The sequence below is a fragment of the Armigeres subalbatus genome, chromosome 2 (genome assembly GCF_024139115.2).
Source record: "Armigeres subalbatus isolate Guangzhou_Male chromosome 2, GZ_Asu_2, whole genome shotgun sequence".
NCBI classification, from domain to species: Eukaryota; Metazoa; Arthropoda; class Insecta; order Diptera; family Culicidae; genus Armigeres; species Armigeres subalbatus.
This window is the reverse complement of record NC_085140.1, coordinates 284,116,284-284,137,440: the sequence shown is the minus strand read 5'-3', so window position 1 is coordinate 284,137,440 and position 21,157 is coordinate 284,116,284. Positions and strand designations below refer to the sequence as shown.

Sequence of the window (21,157 nt, the reverse complement as noted above, 5' to 3'; positions counted from 1 at the left end):
GGACGACCTCTGGTCGAAGACGGTGTTCCTGTCTTTTTATCTGGGACAATAGGCTGAAGGTAATTGGACCGACGGCAGTATGTATGTTTTTATATCCTAATGATATTCAGCTGAAGACAAGGAAACAGATGTCAATTGATGTTGTTTCGCAAGGCGACAGACAGTTTTTTTCTCCCAATTAGATAAGCCGAGATTCAGAGTTGTTGAGGTGCATTTGAGTAGCAATGGAGATGCAAAATTCAGTTTTTTTTCTCCCAATTAGATAAGCCGAGATTCAGAGTTGTTGAGTTGTTGAGGTGTATTTGAGTAGCAATGGAGATGCAAAATTCCCTCTAATTGAGGAAATCCGTGAACTAAACTGAAAAAAAATCCATTCTGGGCCCATACTTTGCAAAAAAGCGTATTCTGAACTTTCTGATCTCCAGAGTGTATATGGAAAATCAGTTGATTGTTGGACGAATGCGTTGAGTTCAAGATTTCATCTACATGAAAAAGTATCGATTTTGACGTTCTAGTTGGGTTTCATTTTTTTTACGGTTTCAGAGCATCGTTTGGAGTAAGCACGATTGCTACTCCTGACGGCAGTTGGCGCTCTTGAGGGCAATGTCGCATGGCCGATGATGTTCGTCACGTCAGTGATAAAGTGATATTGTTCGTCATATTCGATGAGCCCAGGATCGACTCACCACAGTGGAAACATCCGGACTCAAGATAGTGAAGTGGCCGTCCTTCAAATCTTGCTAGACGATACTTCCATTTTGCTAAGTGTTGGTTTTGGCGCACTAAACGCGGTGGACGTTTTTCTTTGTTGATTTCAATGTATTACGCCCGCTTGGAGCAAGCGCGATTGTAATCTCTGTTATAGCACACATTGATTGGCTCATCTACACACAACAAGTAATAAATTGAGATCCAGCTCACCTACCGCATCGCGGTTGCATTTGGCAGTCTCTGCTGTCGTTTCCGATTACAAGACACGCTCTATATTTTCATTACATTAAAAATGAAATTAAAAATGCCTAAGAGGCTTTTTTCTTCCTAATTTTCCTGCAACAGAAAATCAGGGTATATAGAATTCGTTCACAAAGGATAATGATAGAACACGGCATACCATACGCCATGTCTATATACCGTGTTGATAGATAACAAAAGGAGACATATATAAATCTCACACAATCGTTATAGGCCGTGAAAACGAGTTTACAAGGTTGCTTATAATGCCAACGTGCAAATCAGTAAAGAATTGGATTCAAACTGCCAAAATTTCCATAATTAAAAAAAAAGTTGAATTATTTATGTATTTAATAGGTATCTTCCAATTAGATGTAATTCTAATCCCTCACTACACTTTTTGTAGCAAACCTTTTAAAAAGTCCTTAATGCTCATAATTTTATATTCCATCCACAGGTACTCAATCACGCTACTCGGTCATCGAATCTAATGGAGTTTCGATGCTGCGAATCGAGCCGGTACGTGCCGGTCGCGATGATGCTCCGTACGAATGTATGGCAGAGAACGGCGTCGGAGATGCGGTATCCGCCGAAGCAACACTGACCGTGTATGAACGTAAGTAGTTTTTGCGGTTAATTTTTCACTTATTATTAGTCTACTTTTCGAGGAAGAAAATCTGCATAATAATTCCATACTTTAAGGGAGGGAAAATGGAGAGAAAAAAATCACTTCACCTCTAATCCGTCTCCATCCAGCAGCACTTTGCGAAATGCAAAACAAATAGTTTATCGCTATAATTCATAACTTGGTCCCGCTTCCTGCTGGAAACCGCGCCATCTTGCGATGCTTTCCGGTGCACTGAAAAGAAACGGAAGTGCAGAAAATCCCAAGCGGATTTGCATCACTAATTGTATGAATTTCCCACCATTATGCTAATGCCGTTGATCGGTGCAGCGATGTGCGAGTCAGAAAACCACTGCCACGACCGACGGCTGCTGATAAGGATGCGCAAAATTCGGAATGACGGTGACGAAAAATGTACCGTCCACCAGTTGGAGTTTTTCCCACTCCGATTTCGACTTGCAATAATACTCAGTGTCACTCCAATCGGCGGTACCAATCGACGAGTATAGCCGGTTGGATTCTAATCTGTTATAAGGAAGCGGATTAGCGCCGTGCTGCTCAAAAACTCACGTAAATGAATAAATCATAAGACTTCCGCTCGGATTCAGTTACTTCTATTTTTGGGTGTGATTTTTAGTTCCACCTAACCTATGCTAATAGGTCGTCCCTGACGCAACGACTATCGAATTCCGCTTAAGGAATTTATTCCAAATTCCGATAAAGAATCAATTTCGTGGGGCTCAATGTACCGCTGAGTGACAGCCAGCATTTGAAGCTGCCAGTGCTTGATGAGCTCAGTTGGTCTATAAAACGTTCCGAATTGACAATGAAATTGAGCAGTAGCGGCAGCTGGAATCCCGGAATGAATGAAATATCAATTCAACGTTGGGGAGAGCCAAGCAAAACGATCAGACGCCAATCACAACCATGGTTCATGATTGAGATGTGTTAAATGCTAAACTTTGGAAATCATTTTCAAGCATTATGAAAAAATGTGGACAATTTCCAGTTGCTATTTTTTTTACTTTGTTCCCAACAAGTTTACATTTTACAAAAGTTACAATTTTACTTTTAAGTTTTTTTTCTTTCAAACATTCATATTGTGCTTGCATTAATACGGTTTTATTATTTCTGCAGAGTTAAAATTCTATCTGGTTGTGTTCTCCCCCAACTTCCCTCAGCAGTCGTGGTAAATAAGAGAAAAATCCGAATAGCTTCGTGCTTTGTGTTGGAACAAGATAAAGACATACGGAAAGTGATTTGCATAAGCATCCAGTTTTTATCTACGGGGCTAGCTTCTTCCGGTGGGGCATAATTTTGCATTGATTTACATAATGTCGTGGCGGCGGGATTAGCGGAACGAGAGACACACGGGGAGCGAATGGCGTTCCGTCATCGTTTGCTGATGGCTTCTGGCGCCTGCGGTGCGGAACGGAATTGCCTTTGTTACGTGGTTTCGCGTGGTGATTGGTTGGAATCAATTCAGGACTTGCTGCACAGCATATCGTGCTCAGTTGTGATAAACAGAACAGATGCGGAATGTAGAGCTCGTACCTACTTGTTTCGGACCATAATCACCCAACGGAAATGTCGGGTAGGTGTGCGCTAACAAGTGAGAGTGAAGATAGAGATCGACTATTTAGAAACGCTTAACCACAACAATTCTAGGAATGCCAGCGTGAAATCTTGTTACCAGTTGAATATTCAATTTTTATTTTATTCCAGAGTGTCTGTTGCGATGTTGTATTTTATATTTTTAAATCGACTTCTGTCGACGAAACAGCATGGACTCTTGGAATACTTTGACTAGCTGTACCATTTACCCAGTACCATTAGGTTACCAAACCGAGCTCTTTCTTTATCCAGCTTACGAGCAAGGGCAATGAATTGTGTCAAGTGCCGTAAATTGATTAACCTGGTGGGGTTTTTATCCCCAATAACAGGGAACCATGGATCGAACGGAATGGACTTATTGAATGTCCTTCAAGGAGTCTAACTTTGACATCATTTGAAAATATTCACCAACCTTTATACAAAGCCTGATATCACCATGGCTCCAGATCCGAAATAACTGAACATCTCATAGTACGAGGAAAACAACCAAAGCTTAGTGCTTATGTTTCATGTCATGGATTTCAATTAATGTATTCTTTGGTTTCATGGTTGTATTCTTTTCAAGTATAATCATTGTTGGTTCACTGTCCTCTCATTAATAATGTCTTTCTTTAATCGCTTTTTTCGCTTTCAGTCATTAATCCATCTCGCAGGTTTTCTATCTCGTCATTTCTGCCGGCAAAAAGATTGTTGATATTGAAAAAAATATTGATATAAAAAATGTCCAAGAAAAACATTAACCTGTCTGTACATCAGCACCATCAAAATTATATCAACGTTAAATCTTTTCTCGGTGTAAGATTTTGAAAAGAAATTAAAGTTTGAAAATTTTGAAAGTAAAAATTCACTAATACAATTGAACCGTTTGTTTGAGAAACTGCATATGTAACATTTTTGGCCAAAATGAGTTTTTTATATATTCTGAATCCTCGTCCAAAAATACATATTCTGGCAAAAAATACGAAAAAAAAATTTTTGTTCAGGAATGTATGAAAAATATTTCCAAAAACTATTGATCTGTATTGAAGAAATTGAAAGATTCGGCGCAAATTTGTTAAAAAAACAGTTTTTTGTTGTTTTCTCGAAATAGTGTAAAATGGACTTATGCAGTTTCTCAAACAAATGATTCAATTACGTAAGCATTTTTTCTGGGTTTTTCAAACCTCCCTCCTTGCATGTAAAATTTTTCCTACACCAATATTTTTGCCTTTCTCGTATACAAAGTATACGTAAAGGCTATATGTTTTTATTTATATGGAGCGTAAGAAAATGACAGATCTCCTCTCCCCCTTGAGTGCTTGCGTATTAAGTGTACGGCCCCAAAGAAGTGAAACTGAATAAAGGAAGTGAAGCTGCTGCGGACAAGTGCTGGTAGCCCTAAGAAACATCGTAGGTAGCACCACTATTGCGGAGAAACAGTGGGTCAAATCTCTGCTATTTCGATCGGTCCTCTGCAAGTGCATTATTGTACTTTTTGTTGATGGTTAATCCGAGGTAGACCTGTTCGCCAACTCAATGTGATCATCAGTCGTGAGTGAACGGGATCTGGAAATCTGGAAACCCCAGCAGCGTATTTTAAGTTTGCTGGAATCCGTGAGTCTTCTGGAAACATTCCTGAAAAATATACACCAGAAGAACACGAAGGGCAGCTTGAGGTTCGGCTAAGGAAACTGGAAGATTTTTTCAAGGAGTTCTTTGATGTCGCTGCGTAATTGGAAGCTTATACGGCAAGGAGAAAGTGATTTCAACAATAAGTAAGCGTCACCTAAGTAAAGTAGGTATTATTGTTTAAAAGTTTCTTTTCAAGCAATGCTACTAAAACCATCTACTTTCATAACTCAAGATGGGATGGTTCCAGTCACGGCGTTGCATATTTGGTACCCTGGAATCCCGTTGCTAAAGTTTAATGGTCGCCAGAAGACTTGGTTTGTTTCCGGGACAGTTTCAAGACTGAAGTCGTTGAAAGGATAGAAATCAACGACGTAGAGACTTGTACAAGGTGATGCGGCTAAGATAATCGGTCACATCGTGGAGATTAGTGAAGAAGAATATCATACAGCATGGATGCTACTAAGTTGGCGAAATGAACGCAAGCGTAGACTTATCTTCTGCCATCTGGAACCACTATACGACACCGCAATGCGGAAGGATTCCAGCGATGAATTGTTGCGGATAATTCACAGTTTCGAGGAGCACCTTTGTAGCTTGAAACGACTGGGGAGCCCACCGATCGTTGGAGCTCCAGCATGGTGTATCATCTGTATATTCGCATTGAAACCAACATGAGGCGCTAGTGGGATCATCACTGCAATGCAGTCGTTGCAAACGACTATGGCAGTTCTTCTGAGTTCATTGAGGACAAGGTTGACAAGATGACACCGTACGTAGACATGATTTTTTTTTGCAGAGATACGTCAGAGTTCTACAGTCCTCCAAAACTTCCGTCGGACGTTTTATGTCCCTGCCAGATCTCGCTTCGTCTCATATAGTCTCTTATTCCGGCTGCTACTAATATGGTCTGCAACATTTCGTGTTCGAGCGTCCCGATTCCCGAATTCCGAAACCTTCCATTAAACCAGCGTTATGAGGTATAGTGGAACAGAATGGATTATGTGGAAACTGTTTGCGAAAAACGAAACCTTCCGCCAGATCCTGTCTTGCTTGGTGTTGCATCGAGTGCAACGAGAAACACAACACGTTGATTCACCCGTATAATGATCATCCAGGAATAAATTAATCCTAGCAATAATCTTTATATTACTGAACCCAGAGCGTCAACATCGCGGCAGAGGAGCCAGTACAACATTTCTTGTTCTGCTATGTGCATAGACAGAGGGTCTACAGTTATATTACCAACCGCAATAGTCAAAATAAAGGACATTGACGGGAACATCATAACCACGCAGTGTGTGTTAGATTCAGGTTCACAATGCCACATAATGTCTTTTGAACTAGCCCAGTAAGGGGGCAGCAGGGACTTTGTCCAAGGGCTTGACGACCCCTCCCCATGGCCACTGCGAGTTAGACCGGGACCATCGTCCCTAACCCCTAATCCCAAGGCGTCAAGCGACCCGTGCCGAGGGGATGCATGGCCAGGAGGGTGAAATAATAAGCTAGGCCTTTAACGGAGCCTGTGGGGTACCTGGGCACCCTCTATAGTAATTGTCCCTTACCGCGTCATGCTGGGCTCTGGCGTGGTGGACCTCTTTTCCTGAGCAACTCGTTTGACCAAAATGGAAAACCAAGTCAATTCTTCAATTAGTGGTAGTAGTGTAGGCGACAACCCCTTCGCAAGAGGTGGGTTGTTCAGGTCTCCGCCTAGGAGGCCAGAGGCAATAGTCGGCAGCTCAGTGCGCAGCGCCAGCGTGGGTCACTCAACCTTCCTCTCGGCTAGAAAAACGCCTGTAGGGGTTATTAACGGCCCATGGCTTGTGGAGGCGATGAACCGCAAACGCGATGGGCTTTCGGCCTTCGAGGTGGCGACGGAACAGCTGGACGCCATCATCGACTTTGCGTCATCGAAGCATAATATCAGCAAGGACCTCAAGAGGAGCTTGCAGAAACTTCGAAAGTCGATGCTGGACGCCAAGCTGGAGAGGGCGGTCGGGACGGCCAAGTGTAAACCCGTGAAATCGGTGGAGTCGAGGTCTACACAGACTGAGGCCCAAGGATTCGCGGACTCGGGCAAGGTCGAATCGACCGAAGGCGTGCCAGCGAAGACGGTGGTGCCAAAGTCTACCCAGACTGAGGCTCAAGTATTTGCGGGTACGTCGGGGGTGACTGCTCCAACGGAGCAGACACAAAAACGGGGGAGACAGTCTCCAGGGGATGAGTGTGTGAAGTGGAGACGTCCACCGCAGCCGTACGGCTAATGAAAGGTCCGGCACGGACGCAGGTAGCATTGGTTCGGCTATTGGCAACGGACGCCTCTAAGGTAGTCAAGTTAGGGAGCGTCAAGGTGGGATGGTCGGTATGCCCTGTGCGCATATACGAGCAACCCGAAGTTTGTTTCAAGTGCCTGGAACCGGGGCACAAGCAATGGGACTGCAAAGGCCCTGACAGAAGCAATCTCTGCCGACGCTGCGGATTGGAGGGACATAAGGCACAATGCTGCACGAACCCTCCCAATTGTTTGATTTGTTCCAGAAAAGCTGTGAACAGCAAGCACCCCATGGGGGGTTCGATGTGCCCGGCGTTTAAGCGTGCTGCAAAATCAAAGAGCAAGTAACGCAGCTGGCTTGCTCGGCTTCACCCGAGTGTTTGGTGTGCGCAGGTTTAGATGAAACGGCGGAACACGTGTTGCTCGTGTGCTCACGTTTTCGCACAATGCGTGACCACATGCTTGCCACATGTGGTCGGGACACTACCCCGGACAACCTAGTTCGGAGGATGTGTAAAGATGAAGTTGGCTGGAATGCCGTTTTATCGGCTATCGCCCAAATCGTCTCGGAGCTACACAGAAAGTGGCGCGTGGACTCAAGGATGGCTAGTTCAGGCGCAAATAAGAGGTGGTCCAAGGGATCGGAGTCGGCTTCATGGGTCATACCGGTGGTCATGCTCTGTGGTCGAACTCGATCCTTTTATCGAACAAGTGGCCGCGCGAAGAACAACATGGTATCGTCGCTTTCGCGGCGTCGGTCAACCGGGCGGGTTCCGAGCCCGAGGACGGAAAGGGGTCCTCGTCAAGGCTGGGGCAGGCGTAGGCCTCGCGTCGGCAAGTCCCTCTGTGTGCTGGCGAATAGGCCCTATCGCAGAAAGGTCAATTTGGGGTGCACGCGGCATCATCATTCATGATACCAGTCGTGCAGAGGGAAGCAGGCGCAAAGTCGACCCTTCCCACCTTCCGAGGACATAGGGCGTGGTAAGGCCACCTGGAAAGCCGGCAACGCGCTGGCACGATACCATGGTGTTCTTCTAAAAAAGCGAGTTACGATGTTCGGCGCTACAAGGACACGCAGCTAACCTCGAGGGTGCGTTGTGCACTGGCCCCCCTTTGAAGCATTACTTTCTGGTTGTACCGAAGGGACTATGGGCTTGGCGGCAATGGAAACGGTTTAGCGGGTCGGGGATGTAGTCCTGCCTCCCTCGGTGATCCCTAACCCCGCACTTCCTGGTCAACCCAGGATGTCTGTTGAGCAGATTCCCCCTCCATTGTTTAGGAAGAAAAAAAAAAAAAGAACTCGCCCAGTAACTACATTGTCTGTCTACATTGTCTCTAAACAGTTCTCCGTTTCTGGTATAAGTATGTGGAATTGGCAACACATTAACGGATGCTTCTTATTTTGTGGTTACCAGAGTTTCAGCAATCCACTGAAACCATAGCTCCAATCTCAAAATGCTTATTTTTCCAAAGGTTACACCAAAAATGCCAGTTCGAGATGTTGATACTACCATGTGGAGAATTCCGGAACATGTTCCCCTAGCAGATGCAGAATTTTATTCATCGAATTTGGTGGATTTAATCATTGGCACAGAATATTTCTTGCAAGTCCTCGAACATGGTCGGGTCGAATTAGGCGACGGGCTTTCACTTCTAAAAAAAACGCTATTTGGATGGGTCGTTTCTAAAACTAGTCCTGAAAGGATGAAAAACAATAATTGTCCTAAAGACGTTCGGAACCCTCATCCTGATCTGATAGCAGCTCCACCAAATCGGCATACCGGATGTCGATATACACAGTGCGCAGCAGCTCAACACTTCTGGAAAAACCGATTCCAGGAAAAGACGATTGGTACGCGTAACGCACAATGAAGAGAAGGTATTATAGGTCATGCATGCTACCGGCTGATGTCAGTAGCTTCCCCGATACACATAATGGCGGCCGACTCCTCAACAGGTGACGATCAAACAGGGACAACGTTGTTGCAGCATCAACTTAGAACGACGAGAAGGGCTCAACTTGAGCATTAAGTTAGAACCAATCAACCGGTTTGATTAAATTGTAGTTTTGATTAAATTGTACTGGCAGCATCTACCGAGATTCCAGGAATAGACAAATATTTCACCGCTATTTTAAAGAGGTGAGGAAAGCGGAAAGAGACCGATTGAGAAAAAATAGATTTGAAACATGCCACGAAACGATCAACGTTGGGAAACTTTTTTCTCCGATCTTCGCCAAGCAATCCCATAATGTGAGTATTGCAGGTCATGTGAATGCAATTCGGTAGTAGCCCTTTGAGAACCTCTAACTTTCCTAAAGAACCAATATTTTCTACGTCTCTAACTATTTTTAAAAATTGAAAGAAAAACAAAATTGTTCAAGAAAATTATTTTGAGCTTTTTAGTGGAATGTCTTCACTTGTCATAAGACGAGTTTGTACCTTCCCATTCGGTCCCGCCACTTGATTTTACCTTGACAGATACGTATTTCGACCTCAACAATAAGGTCGTCTTCAGTGCTTCGCATACGTATCTGTCAAGGTACAATCAAGTGGTGGAATTGGATGGGAGGGTGCAAACTCGTCTTATGACAAGGGCAAAATTGTTCTTCAATTTTGGCTCAACATTCGACAAATTTCGGACTTTGCACAAAAAAAATATTTTCGAGACATCAAAAAATGCGTTGTTTGTCCAGTTGGTATTGACTAGGTCAAGAAATCGACTGAGGCAATAGAATGGAATAAAATTATTGACGGGAAAGGTTAATTTCGCGGTTTTTCGCGAAAATGTTTAAATTTCGCGGCTAACATCAAATTTCTACCACCCCTAATTATCACCTAGACTGTCTGTAAACCATTGTTTACCTAACACACAAATCTTACAGTTCTGTATAATATCTTGGCATATACATATTTTGTAAGTTTTTTATACAAACTACTGTTTGTACTGTTTTTAAAATAACACAGAATTGTAATTATATCTTCCATTCTTGTATATGCCAGCTTTTGTAAGGCTTTAAATCGGAATTGTATTAAAATCTGCCATTCACTGTTTGGGTTGAATTCGATATCGCCTGACTTCAAGCTGATTTTCAAGCAACTGTTCTTTAAGAAGTTTCATATGTTAACCTCAAGGATGAAGACACAATGGTAAAATTGCAGTCACTCTTAGAGGTACGCGCACCGAAAAGAATGAATGAAGTTCACGATAATCGTACCCCGTGGCTCACACAAGACAACAAGCATCACAGTACGGGACCAAAAAACAGTACGCCGATAGAGGTCCCAGACAAACAACTGTGGAGTAACCTACTAAGAGAGGAATAACATAAACGAAGAAAAACATGTACCGTCAACTGGGGGGAAGATGATCATTGAGGTGAAGATGATCATTTGATGTGTCAGTCAAAAGTGCCAAAAAATTTTATGAAACGGTAGTCAACAATATTCTCCGTTCAAGTAATGTTACCGCTAGGTAGAAATCCGAGTTTTTCGATCATAATCATGAAAATGTATTTTGTGGAAGAAAGAGAGAGATAGTCATAAATGACGCTATTTTCGTTTCAAATATTGACTTCGTAGACTTCTTTACGTAGTAAATTCAACATTCATACAAATAACCTAGTGTATTTTCAGTAGAGCTGTCTTGATCAACTTCACCCCAAACCAGATTACTCAAAAAATGTGGGCTAATTTAATTTATTTTAATAAATGCGAACGCACTTCAGAAAACTAAAGTTGTTGATTATTGCAACGTATAGCAGTACATGTTTTGAAAATATTTGTTTCGATTTAAAATGTAAACACACATTGTTATTGCATGTTTTGTCTTAAAAATGATCATGCGAATTAGCTCAATCAGATTTTCACTGAGGGATCCCGGTCACAGTCTTGATAAAGCCATTCCACCATCTCCACCTACCATACTAGTCAATGTCCAAGTAGACCTCATCTTCCGTCCAACCAATGTAGGAACAGTAACCTGATAAATGTTTGAGTTGAAGTCAACGCTACAGGGTGTGACAATCTTATAGTTTCCTTTGAAAAAATGTTGAAATACCATCGTACCTTTTTCAACACCTTCTCCCCAGAGTAGACGATCGAGCACGGTTTTTCATCCTCCCACATCACATAACTTTTGGTCGAAAGAGTGTCCTTATCATCTGTCTCTAGTCGACCTGAGAAATTTTTCCGAATCTTCACCACAAGTTCCTCTGGATCTCCACCCGAAGTTCTTCTTCGAGTTTCCACCGAAAGCTCCTCCGAATTCCAATCGAAAGTTTCTCCCAATGTCCACTAGAAAATTCATCTGAATTTTATTTTAGAATTAGATTCTAACTGGGAAATTAATCTTTGCGAAGATTTCAAAAGCTATTTCATCCCTAATCCCGAAAATCCTAATAAAAACTTTATCGTAATCTACACTATATTGCTCGGTAAGCTATTGGAGTAATTCGATAAATACTTACGGTGAGAACATTTCTCAGTTTATTGTTACCAAAGGACTTTCGTTAGTCCCCTTTTACAATCATTCCTCTTACTTGTTACTACTTTAATCTTCCTCAGTGGTGAACTTACGCCCGGGTTTAAAAGAATCCAAATGAAGCTAATCTTCATTTTTTCTTTCAATTTTCGTATTTCTTCTATCTTAATTTTTCTCCCTTACTATACGGGCTTGGTAGTCACTGGCTACTGCTTCTGCCTCATACGCAGGAGGTCGTGAGTTCAATCCCAGGTCCATTCTATTCTCCTACTTTGAATCTTTCTCTATTTATTTATTTATTTATTTATTTTTATTTTATTTTTTTTATTTACTTGATCACCTTTATCTGACCTATGTCTTAATGAAGTAAAAACTAAACCAAATTAAATTACAAAAATATTCGGTACAATCATAAATCATGGAATCAGTCAAAATACATCGTCATTAAAAACAAACAGTTAAGCCAATAATGTTGTCAGAAGGATCATTATATAAAAAACACAAAACATTCATGATCAGTGTACGGTAACCTAGTCTACGTAACAAAGTCGACAATGTTCTAGCAATCGCTAGAACTGGAAATGGACTTCCATACCATTTCCATTTCTAACCTATATCTTCAACTAGAGTATTCTAGCAGTAATCTGCTAGAATTGGAAATAAACTAGCTCGTTTCCTACATTCAATTAGAAATTCTATCAGTTGCTTTCTCCTATCTATCACATTGGCAGCTCGTTAACCAAGACGGACCTCTGCCTCTCGAACCTAACCAAAAAATTCCAACAAAATTCCTCATGAACTCGTGGCAAGTGCAGAGGTATATTCGGCTTGCAGTAGGCGAGTGATTGCATCATCATTTCCTCCCCCTTCCCTACATTGACTTGCATTCTGACGTGGCAGGCGCCAGTATGACTTAACAAATGACACAGATAGAAAAATCCACTGAAATTTACGCTGAAAATCATGCACATAAATGGAACGTTATTATTAGCATACTTCCACACGAGAAGTAGCATAAATGTATACAATATTTGACGTGAATCGTCGATATTGCATACAAGTTGTACGCAATATTGTTAGGAAGAGAGCCATTTCAGCGTAGAGTAGCGTAAATTTCTGCATGTCAAGTTTTACGCGCTGTTTATTTTTCATTATTTTTTTCTGTTTCTAGTCCCAAGCAAACATCTGTTGGTTCCCTGTGCAAGAACAGCTGATCTGGATATGGAGTAGCAACTACGAGCAGTCGATCAAGTTCAAGCTCTTAATTTTTCTCCCTTACCATTCCTTCTATCTGCTTTTTTGTTTTGCGTTACATTCTCGAGAAAAATGAAAAAAAAATTCTCGTTATAATAAAAAAATAAAACCTTTCGTAAGGTGCAAAATTCTCTTTACAGATCATTGTGTATAGGTTCCCCCAAACACACGTGACGCAATTCTATCGCTTCGCGACAGCGATTCTGTTGCCGTTGGTATGGAAGCGTTAATAGAACATTACCTGCAGCGACCCAACGATAGAATCGTGGCTACTAATTGTCGCCGTTACGGCGATTAAATCGCTTAGGTCTACGAAAGTCTTAGTTGTGTAAAAGTTGCGTTAGTAATTTAATGCTATTGTTAAATATTCAGTTTGTGCCACTGATCGAAGATGCTGATCCTGATTTTTTTTTGTAAATGGCGTACGACCAAACGGCGTTATGTTAAGGTGATTATAGAATGAAGCCCGTGGTGAATTTCAAATTCACCACACGTTTATCTACATACATTTCCAAAACCCCAAATCTGGCGTAATTGTTTTCTTACAGTGCCGAAACTCAAATTATGATTGTTCAGCATAACTAAGCAAACGATCTACCATTATTTCAGCCCCATACGCGTTATGGTTCTTTTATCTCGTGCTCTTGAAAAAAATATTGGAAAAGCACGTGGTTTACAAAATGGCCGATTTCTGGCTTCATTCTATAATCACCTTAAGAAATCTTTTCGAATAAACGATGATGCAATTAATAAGAAATAGAACATACCTCAACAAATACATCCGAAGAATTAGTGTTCGCAGGTCAGTGTTATGAAATTTAGCTCTGATAGCGATGGCCATCTTCAAATGCTGAGCTGCTTTCTTCAGATCTCGCAATGGTAAATTACATCATCAACCGTACTGAGGCAGCAACGAGCCCCAATGAAAGCAATAAATTCCCAATTATTCAAAATATTTCCCTCCGGGTTGCAATAATTGCGAATTCAACTCCCCAATTTCTAATGTCTTCATTACCCCATCAGTTGACTACCACTCGAGCCGACCAGACCTTTGCAGGGCCCGACTGACAGTAGTCAACAGTAAATTAAATACCAACCCCCCCACCGCTAAACAAATGTTTCTTTTTCCCAATCGCTTTGCTCTACACAATGTCTCGCCCAGAGCTCGCCACTTCTCCTCCCCGGTGTTCCACCATGGATGATGAAGTTTTCATTCACATTTCATCGCGCTTTTTCCCGGGCTTAATTTTCACTTTGCGAAGGAAACTTTTTGCTTTCTAAATTGGTGCGCCCATCACTGAATAGCGCGCCACCCTGGCGCGCTCAAAGCCTAGACAATAACCGAGCAGCAATTTTGCTTCTGTTTGAGTTTTCCCTTAAAGCAGTTACCGACAGTTTATACAGTTAATTTCTGAATAATGTCTTTATAATATACTTTCCGGGGTCCGGACCATCGTGCAGTGCTACGGATGTACGTTTGCGTTTCCGTAGCGCTTGGGTCCCTGTTATTGTTTCATAAGTTGCGACCATTTGGCTGCCATTTGCAGACGCCTCGAGCTAGTTGTGCTTGCTGCCGTTTGATTGCTCTTAAGGAATCGTTTAATTCCAGTATCCTTCCCCAAGTCTCTTTTCCGTGGGCTCCGTTCGGCAGCGGGTGAGGGACTTTCAGTTGACCTCAGTCGACGCACAGTGGCGGCCCGCCAAACAGAATCCAAATGAAACTTTGAAAATCGATTATTCGAACAAACCAATTATTTGTAACAAACACTTTCCAAACGTGCATTTTTCCACGTATTTTCTTTGGAAAGCAGTAATTTTCCATTCCACAAAACTCTATGTAAAAAATAAATAAATATATTGAATAATACATTTTTACGGCTGCCCGCCACGGTGCAATTTGACGCCATATCTGCGGTGGAGCGGGGAAGGAAACCCTCGGAATGGGAACGATTTTCTTTCGGTTGAAAGTTGCTGGCGCTCAAACGAAACGAACAACTTTGGATTAATCATGGTGCGGATTTTGTCGTCTCTCCGCGCGTGCCGCGCGATTGCAAGTATTCCGGAAATGGTTGCAATTTTTCATTTCATCTCATCTGTAACAACCGAGAGACCGACGACGATGGCTGTCGTAAATCTGGCGCACTATTTTTCCGCTTTTCTTAACTTTTCCGCAACGAAGCGATGTTCTTCTTATTCTACTCGTACAGCTGTTGGCGCGAGTTGGCTGAGCGGAGCGGATGTTCCGTTTGACAAATTGACTCCACAGCGGCTGTCGTTTGGAAAAGCTTCCCCGGGTATTTGGAACAGAATTCGGGTCTCATCAGGTGGTGCGGGGCGACATGGAAATTTGCGGCAAGATTGGAGACGGAAAACGTCAAATTTCCTGTGAATAATAACGACTTTGATGTTGGCAATTGGTACACGCTTATTTGCTTGCTGGGAATTGTTGTCATTGTAATCATATTTCATGGCAGCCACACGACCGGGCTTCTGAAGACAAATGACGTACGTTTTGTTGAGTTGCAAATGATTTTAAATTATTGATCTGAAATTCGAATAGAAGATTAAAATAGTTTGGCTTATACATTTGGTGTAGGTAATTCATTGACATTTATTTTTTACTTGATTTATTCTAAAGAAACTCTTAAATAATTGATTTTTATTTGACAAACATATCCCTACTTCTACAAATTTGATAGTGGCCATACTGTTCAGACTTAATGAATGTATCTGAAGCATGGTCAATCATTTACAGCACGTAGTTATATGCTCAGAAAAGTATAGAAAATGTTCAACCCGAATATTTTTCAAACCACTCGAACCAGGGATCAATTGCATTCAACATGGTCTGCTGTATGACTGCGCATCTTAACTCTGGGCTTTGGAAGTAGCACTGCACAAGCCAGAAAATGAAAACACAAAATCAAGATTACAATCAGTAACAGTTCTCCAATAATAACAATTCACTCTCAATCTCAAACGGTCGTTTGACGGTTTCCAAGTGGATACCATTATTGAGATAACAAAACTTGAAGCGTAATTACGCCATACCATAAAAAGTCGTTCAACTGACAACGATAAAATTCTCTGCTCACCTTTGTCCCATTTGACTTTGACCATCTAGCGAAAAAAATGTGTCCTCCAGTTGTTTTATATACGTAGTTTCAGGTCAATCTATTATTCTGCAACTGTTTGGAACACTAATGAAATTCTCCCGGTGTCCGCTGGACGGACGTATCATACAGTATGAAGAGTACGACGATGACAACGCCGACGACGATTAATGGTTTTCTTATGTTTGCCTTTCCTCTTTGCTCTTGCAGCGGACAAAACGCCAGCGGGTTTCCCCGTCATCACCCAGAGTCCGACGACGCGCGTAATTGAAATTGGCCACACGGCCGTGATGCAGTGCAAAGCAACCGGAACGCCGCTGCCGAAGATCTACTGGATCAAGGACATGAAACGTGTCGACATGACCAATCCGCGCTACAGCATCAACAGCGAAGGTAAGAGCAAATATCTATCTGACAGGGGTGGATAAGAACGCGATATGGAACTGTCGAAATCGGGATGTATACAATGGATTCTGTTGAATCAAGGCATTAGCACTTTGATTGCATACTTATTATAGGGAAAAGCAGTAAGCGTGAAGTAATATGAGTTATTCCACCTGAAGTATGTATTTTAAATGTGCTTATAATTTTAGATAAAATCATCGCAATACGCTAAAATTTGGAATTTAGAACTGTTCCAGAAATGGCTAACAGGTTTCTTCAAAGTGACCCTTTGAGAACCGGCCCAAAAACGGCCAGTTCAATATTTTCGCTCCATATTAGCAATATGGGTATCAAACTTCAGCATTTTGCAAGATACTTGGAATGATTACATCCGGATATGACTCTAGGGATATCGGCCACCCTGAGGCCAATTCCGAGACCCTTGAGGAAGCCTTCGGAAGCATAAAAATCGACCACTTTCAAAATATTTCCAACTATGACAATATAGGTATCAAACTTCAGTGTTTTGCAAGACAAGTCAAATGATTTTCGTAATGTCACAAACTATGGCCTCCAGAATCAGTCATTTAATCACTATAAGGTATAGCAGTAAGAGCATCAAGCATCAGCATTTTTCAAGACAAGACAATGGCCGATTTCGATGCCTACGGAGGCTCCCCCATGAGACTCGGAACTGACCTCAGGGTGACCAATATTCACAGAATCATATTCGGATGTCATAATCCCTCCTTAGCCGTGCGATAAGACGTGCGGCTACAAAGCAAGACCATGCTGAGGGTGGCTGGGTTCGATTCCCGGCGCCGGTCTAGGCAATTTTCGGATTGGAAATTGTCTCGTCTCCCCTGGACATAAAAGTATCATCGTGCTAGCCTCATGATAGAACGAATGCAAAAATGGTAACGTGGCTTAGAAACCTCGCAGTTCATAACTGTGAAAGTGCTTAATGAACACTAAGCTGCGATGCGGCTCTGTCCCAGTGTGGGGATGTAATGCCAATAAGAAGAAGAAGAAGAATCCCACTCGTCTTGCATAATTCTGAAGTTTGTCACCCTTATTGCCATAGTTTGTGGTATTCCATTTTATTTATTTAGTTTACATCTAAACAGATATGTAACACTGAATCAACAATTTGACGCCACAATACACGGTCGCATCTCTCCATCCTCGAATGCGCCCCAGGCTCGCTAAGCCGTTTTGCACCTGGTCTGCCCACCTCGCTCGTTGCGCTCCACGCCATCTCGTATTTGCCGGATCGGAAGCAAACACCATCTTTGCAGGTTTGCTGTCCGGCATTCTTGCAAAATGCCCAGCCCATCGTACCATTCCGGCTTAAGCTACCTTCTGGATGCTGGGTTCGCCGTAGAGCTAAGCGAGCTCGTGGTTCATTCTTCGCCGCCACACACCGTCCTCTTGCACACCGCCAAAGATGATCCTAAGCACCCATCTCTCGAATACTCCGAGTACTTCCAAGTCTTCCACGAGCATTGTTCCTGTTTCATGTTTGTAGAGGACTACCGGTCTTATCAGCGTCTTGTACATGACACATTTGGTGCAGTGGTGAATCTTTTTTTACCGCAGTTTCTTCTGGAGCCCGTAGTAAGCCCAACTTCCACAGGCCCGCGCCTTCGTATTTCACGACTAACATTGTTATCAGCCGTTAGCAAGGATCTGAAGTCTATCGTAACACTGCCCTGTCGCGCTTAGTTCCGCCCACAAGCATGTACTTTGACTTTGACGCATTCACCACCAGTCCAACTTTTGTTGCTTCACGTTTCAGGCTGGTGTACAGTTCTGCCATCTTTGCAAATGTTCGGTAGACAATGTCGATATCATCCGCAAAACAAATAAATTGACTGGATCTGTTGAAAATTGAACCCCTACTGTTACACCCGGCTCTCCGCATGACACCTTCTAGCGCAATGTTGAACAAAAGGCACGAAAGTCTTAGTCCCCGTCGCGATTCGAACGAACTAAAGTGTTCGATCGAAATCTTCACACAGTTTTGCACACCATCCACCGTTGCTTTGATCAGTCTGGTAAGCTTCCCAGAGAAGCTGTTCTCGTCTATAATTTTACATAGCTCTACGCGGTCTATACTGTTGTATGCCGGCTTGAAATCAATGAACAGATGGTGCGTTGGGGCCTGGTATATCCGGCATTTTTGAAGGATTTTCCGTACAGTAAAGATCTGGTCCGTTGTCAAGCAGCCGTCAACGAAGCCGGCTTGATAACTTCCCACGAACTCATCCACTATTGGTGATAGACGACGGAAGATGATCTGGGATATCACTTTGTAGGCGACATTAAGGATCGTGATCGCTCGAAAGTTCTCACACTCAAGCTTGTCGCCTTTCTTGTACTTAGGGCATATAACCCCTTCCTTCCACTCCTCAGGTAGCTGTTCAGTTTCCCAGATTCTGACTATCAGTTTGTGCAGGCAAGTGGCTAGCTTTTCCGGGCCCATCTTGATGAGCTCAGCTCCGATACCATCCTTACCAACTGCTTTATTGGCCTTTAGCTGTTGGATCGCATCCTTAACTTCCCTCAAGGTGGGGGCTGGTTGCCTTCCATCCTCCGCTGAACTGACGTAGTCATTTCCTCCGCTGCCTTGGCTTTCACTGCCTGTACTGCGCCATTTAAATGTTCCTCGTAGTGCTGCCTCCACCTTTCGATCACCACACGTTCGTCCGTCAAGATGCTCCCATCCTTATCCCTGCACATTTCGGCTTGCGACACGAAGCATTTGCGGGATGCGTTGAGCTTCTGATAGAACTCGCATGTTTCTTGAGAACGGCACAACTGTTCCATCTCCTCGCACACCGCTTCTTCCAGGCGACGTTTCTTCTCCTGAAAAAGGCGGGTCTGCTGTCTCCGCTTCCGTCTATAACGTTTCACGTTCTGCCTGGCACCTTGCTGCAGCACGACCGCCCGCGCTGCGTCCTTCTCCTCCAGAATCTGTCTGCACTCTTCGTCGAGCCAATCGTTCCGTCGACTTCGTCCCACATCATCTTCTTCTTCTTCTTATTGGCATTACATCCCCACACTGGGACAGAGCCGCCTCGCAGCTTAGTGTTCATTAAGCACTTCCACAGTTATTAACTGCGAGGTTTCTAAGCCAAGTTACCATTTTTGCATTCGTATATCATGAGGCTAACACGATGATACTTTTATGCCCAGGGAAGTCGAGACAATTTCCAATCCGAAAATTGCCTAGATCGGCACCGGGAATCGAACCCAGCCACCCTCAGCATGGTCTTGCTTTGTAGCCGCGCGTCTTACCGCACGGCTAAGGAGGGCCTGTCCCACATACCCGAAGTTGTTCTCCCCTGCGTCGTTAATGGCTACTTTGACTGTATTCCAGCAGTCCTCAAGAGGGGCCCCATCGAGCTCACCGTATTTCGGCAACGCTGCCTCGAGATGCTGCGCGTATGCAGTGGCGACATCAGCTTGCTTCAGTCGTTCTAGGTCGTATTGCGGCGGTCGTTGGTACCGAACATTGTTGATGTTTAACCATCACCAGATAGTGGTCAGAGTCGATTTTAGCGTCACGATAGGTTCTGACGTCGATAATGTCGGAACAGTGTATTCCATCAATCAGTACGTGATCGATTTGTGATTCTGTCTGCAGTGGTGATCTCCAGGTGTACCGATACGGAAGGCTGTGTTGGAAGTAGGTGCTGCGAATGGCCATATTCTTGGAGGCGGCGAAATCAATTAGTCGTAGGCCGTTTTCGTTCGTCAGCCGGTGAGCGCTAAACTTTTCAATAGTCGTATTTCCAGACTCCTCCTCTTGGCCAACCTGAGCGTTCAAATCTCCTATGTGCTCTGGGGTCATATTGACCCCAAATTGCTATAACTTTTTTATTGTATAGTCAGTTTTGGATTTTTGGAACGAAACGTGGTATGACGGCAAATGTGAGCAGTTAGTGGAAGAGAAGAATGCAGCATGGGCGAGATTGCTGCAACGCCGCACGAAACCGAATGAGGCACGATACAAACAGGCGCGGAACAGACAAAACTAGATTTTCCTGAAGAAAAAGCACCAACAGGAAGATCGAGACCGTGAAGAGAAGGATTAACTGTACCGCTTTAAAAACGCACGAAAGCTCTATGAGAAGTTAAACCGTTCACGTAAGGGCCACATGTCACAGCCCGACATGTGTGAGGACATAAACGGAAACCTTCTTACGAACGAGCGTGAGGTAATTCAAAGGTCGCGGCAGCACTACGAAGAGCACCTGAATGGCGATATGGCAGACAACGGTGTCAGGATGGTAATGAACCCGGGAGCACGCGCTCAGGACATACGACTTCCGGCTGAAAAGCATCAAAGTCTCTGGAGTTGACTAACTACAAGGAGAGCTGTTTAAACACGGTAATGAGGAACTGGTTAGAACGCTGCACTGGGTAATTACCAAGGTTTGGGAGGATGAGGTTCTGTCGCATAAGAGGATGGAAGGTGTCGTGTGTCCCATCTACAAAAAGGGCAGTAAGCTAGGTTGTAGCAACTACCGTTTACATTGCTGAACGCCGTCTACAAATTTTATGCCGCCGACAGTACCTGAGGCAGTACCAGGCGGGATTTATGGGTGAACGCTCTACCACAGACCAGGTGTTCGCCGTACGTCAGGTATGGCAGCTAATGCACGAAAATAGATTTCCTGAATAACTGATATGGTTGATCAGATGAATTCAGAGACGCATCATGGCAGGAAATCGTATGTACTTTGGACTCCGCAAAACGCTCCGATCGAATAGAGTTCGCCGCCGTACCAAACTGACTATCTACAAAACGCCTAGTTTTCTACGGACACGAGATCTAGACGATGCTCG

The 21,157-nt window shown here is 43.3% G+C and overlaps 1 protein-coding gene across 3 annotated transcripts in view; it reads left to right on the top strand.

The window, feature by feature from the left end:
• LOC134212337 (tyrosine-protein phosphatase Lar) overlaps window positions 1-21,157 on the top strand; it is a 612,250-nt gene that overhangs the window by 414,231 nt on the left and 176,862 nt on the right. For all 3 annotated transcript variants that reach the window (XM_062690096.1, XM_062690098.1, XM_062690097.1), the window contains 2 exons: window positions 1,409-1,567; window positions 16,130-16,312. In XM_062690096.1, coding sequence (XP_062546080.1) covers window positions 1,409-1,567; window positions 16,130-16,312 — 342 coding nt within the window. The remainder of the gene's footprint in view (window positions 1-1,408; window positions 1,568-16,129; window positions 16,313-21,157) is intronic.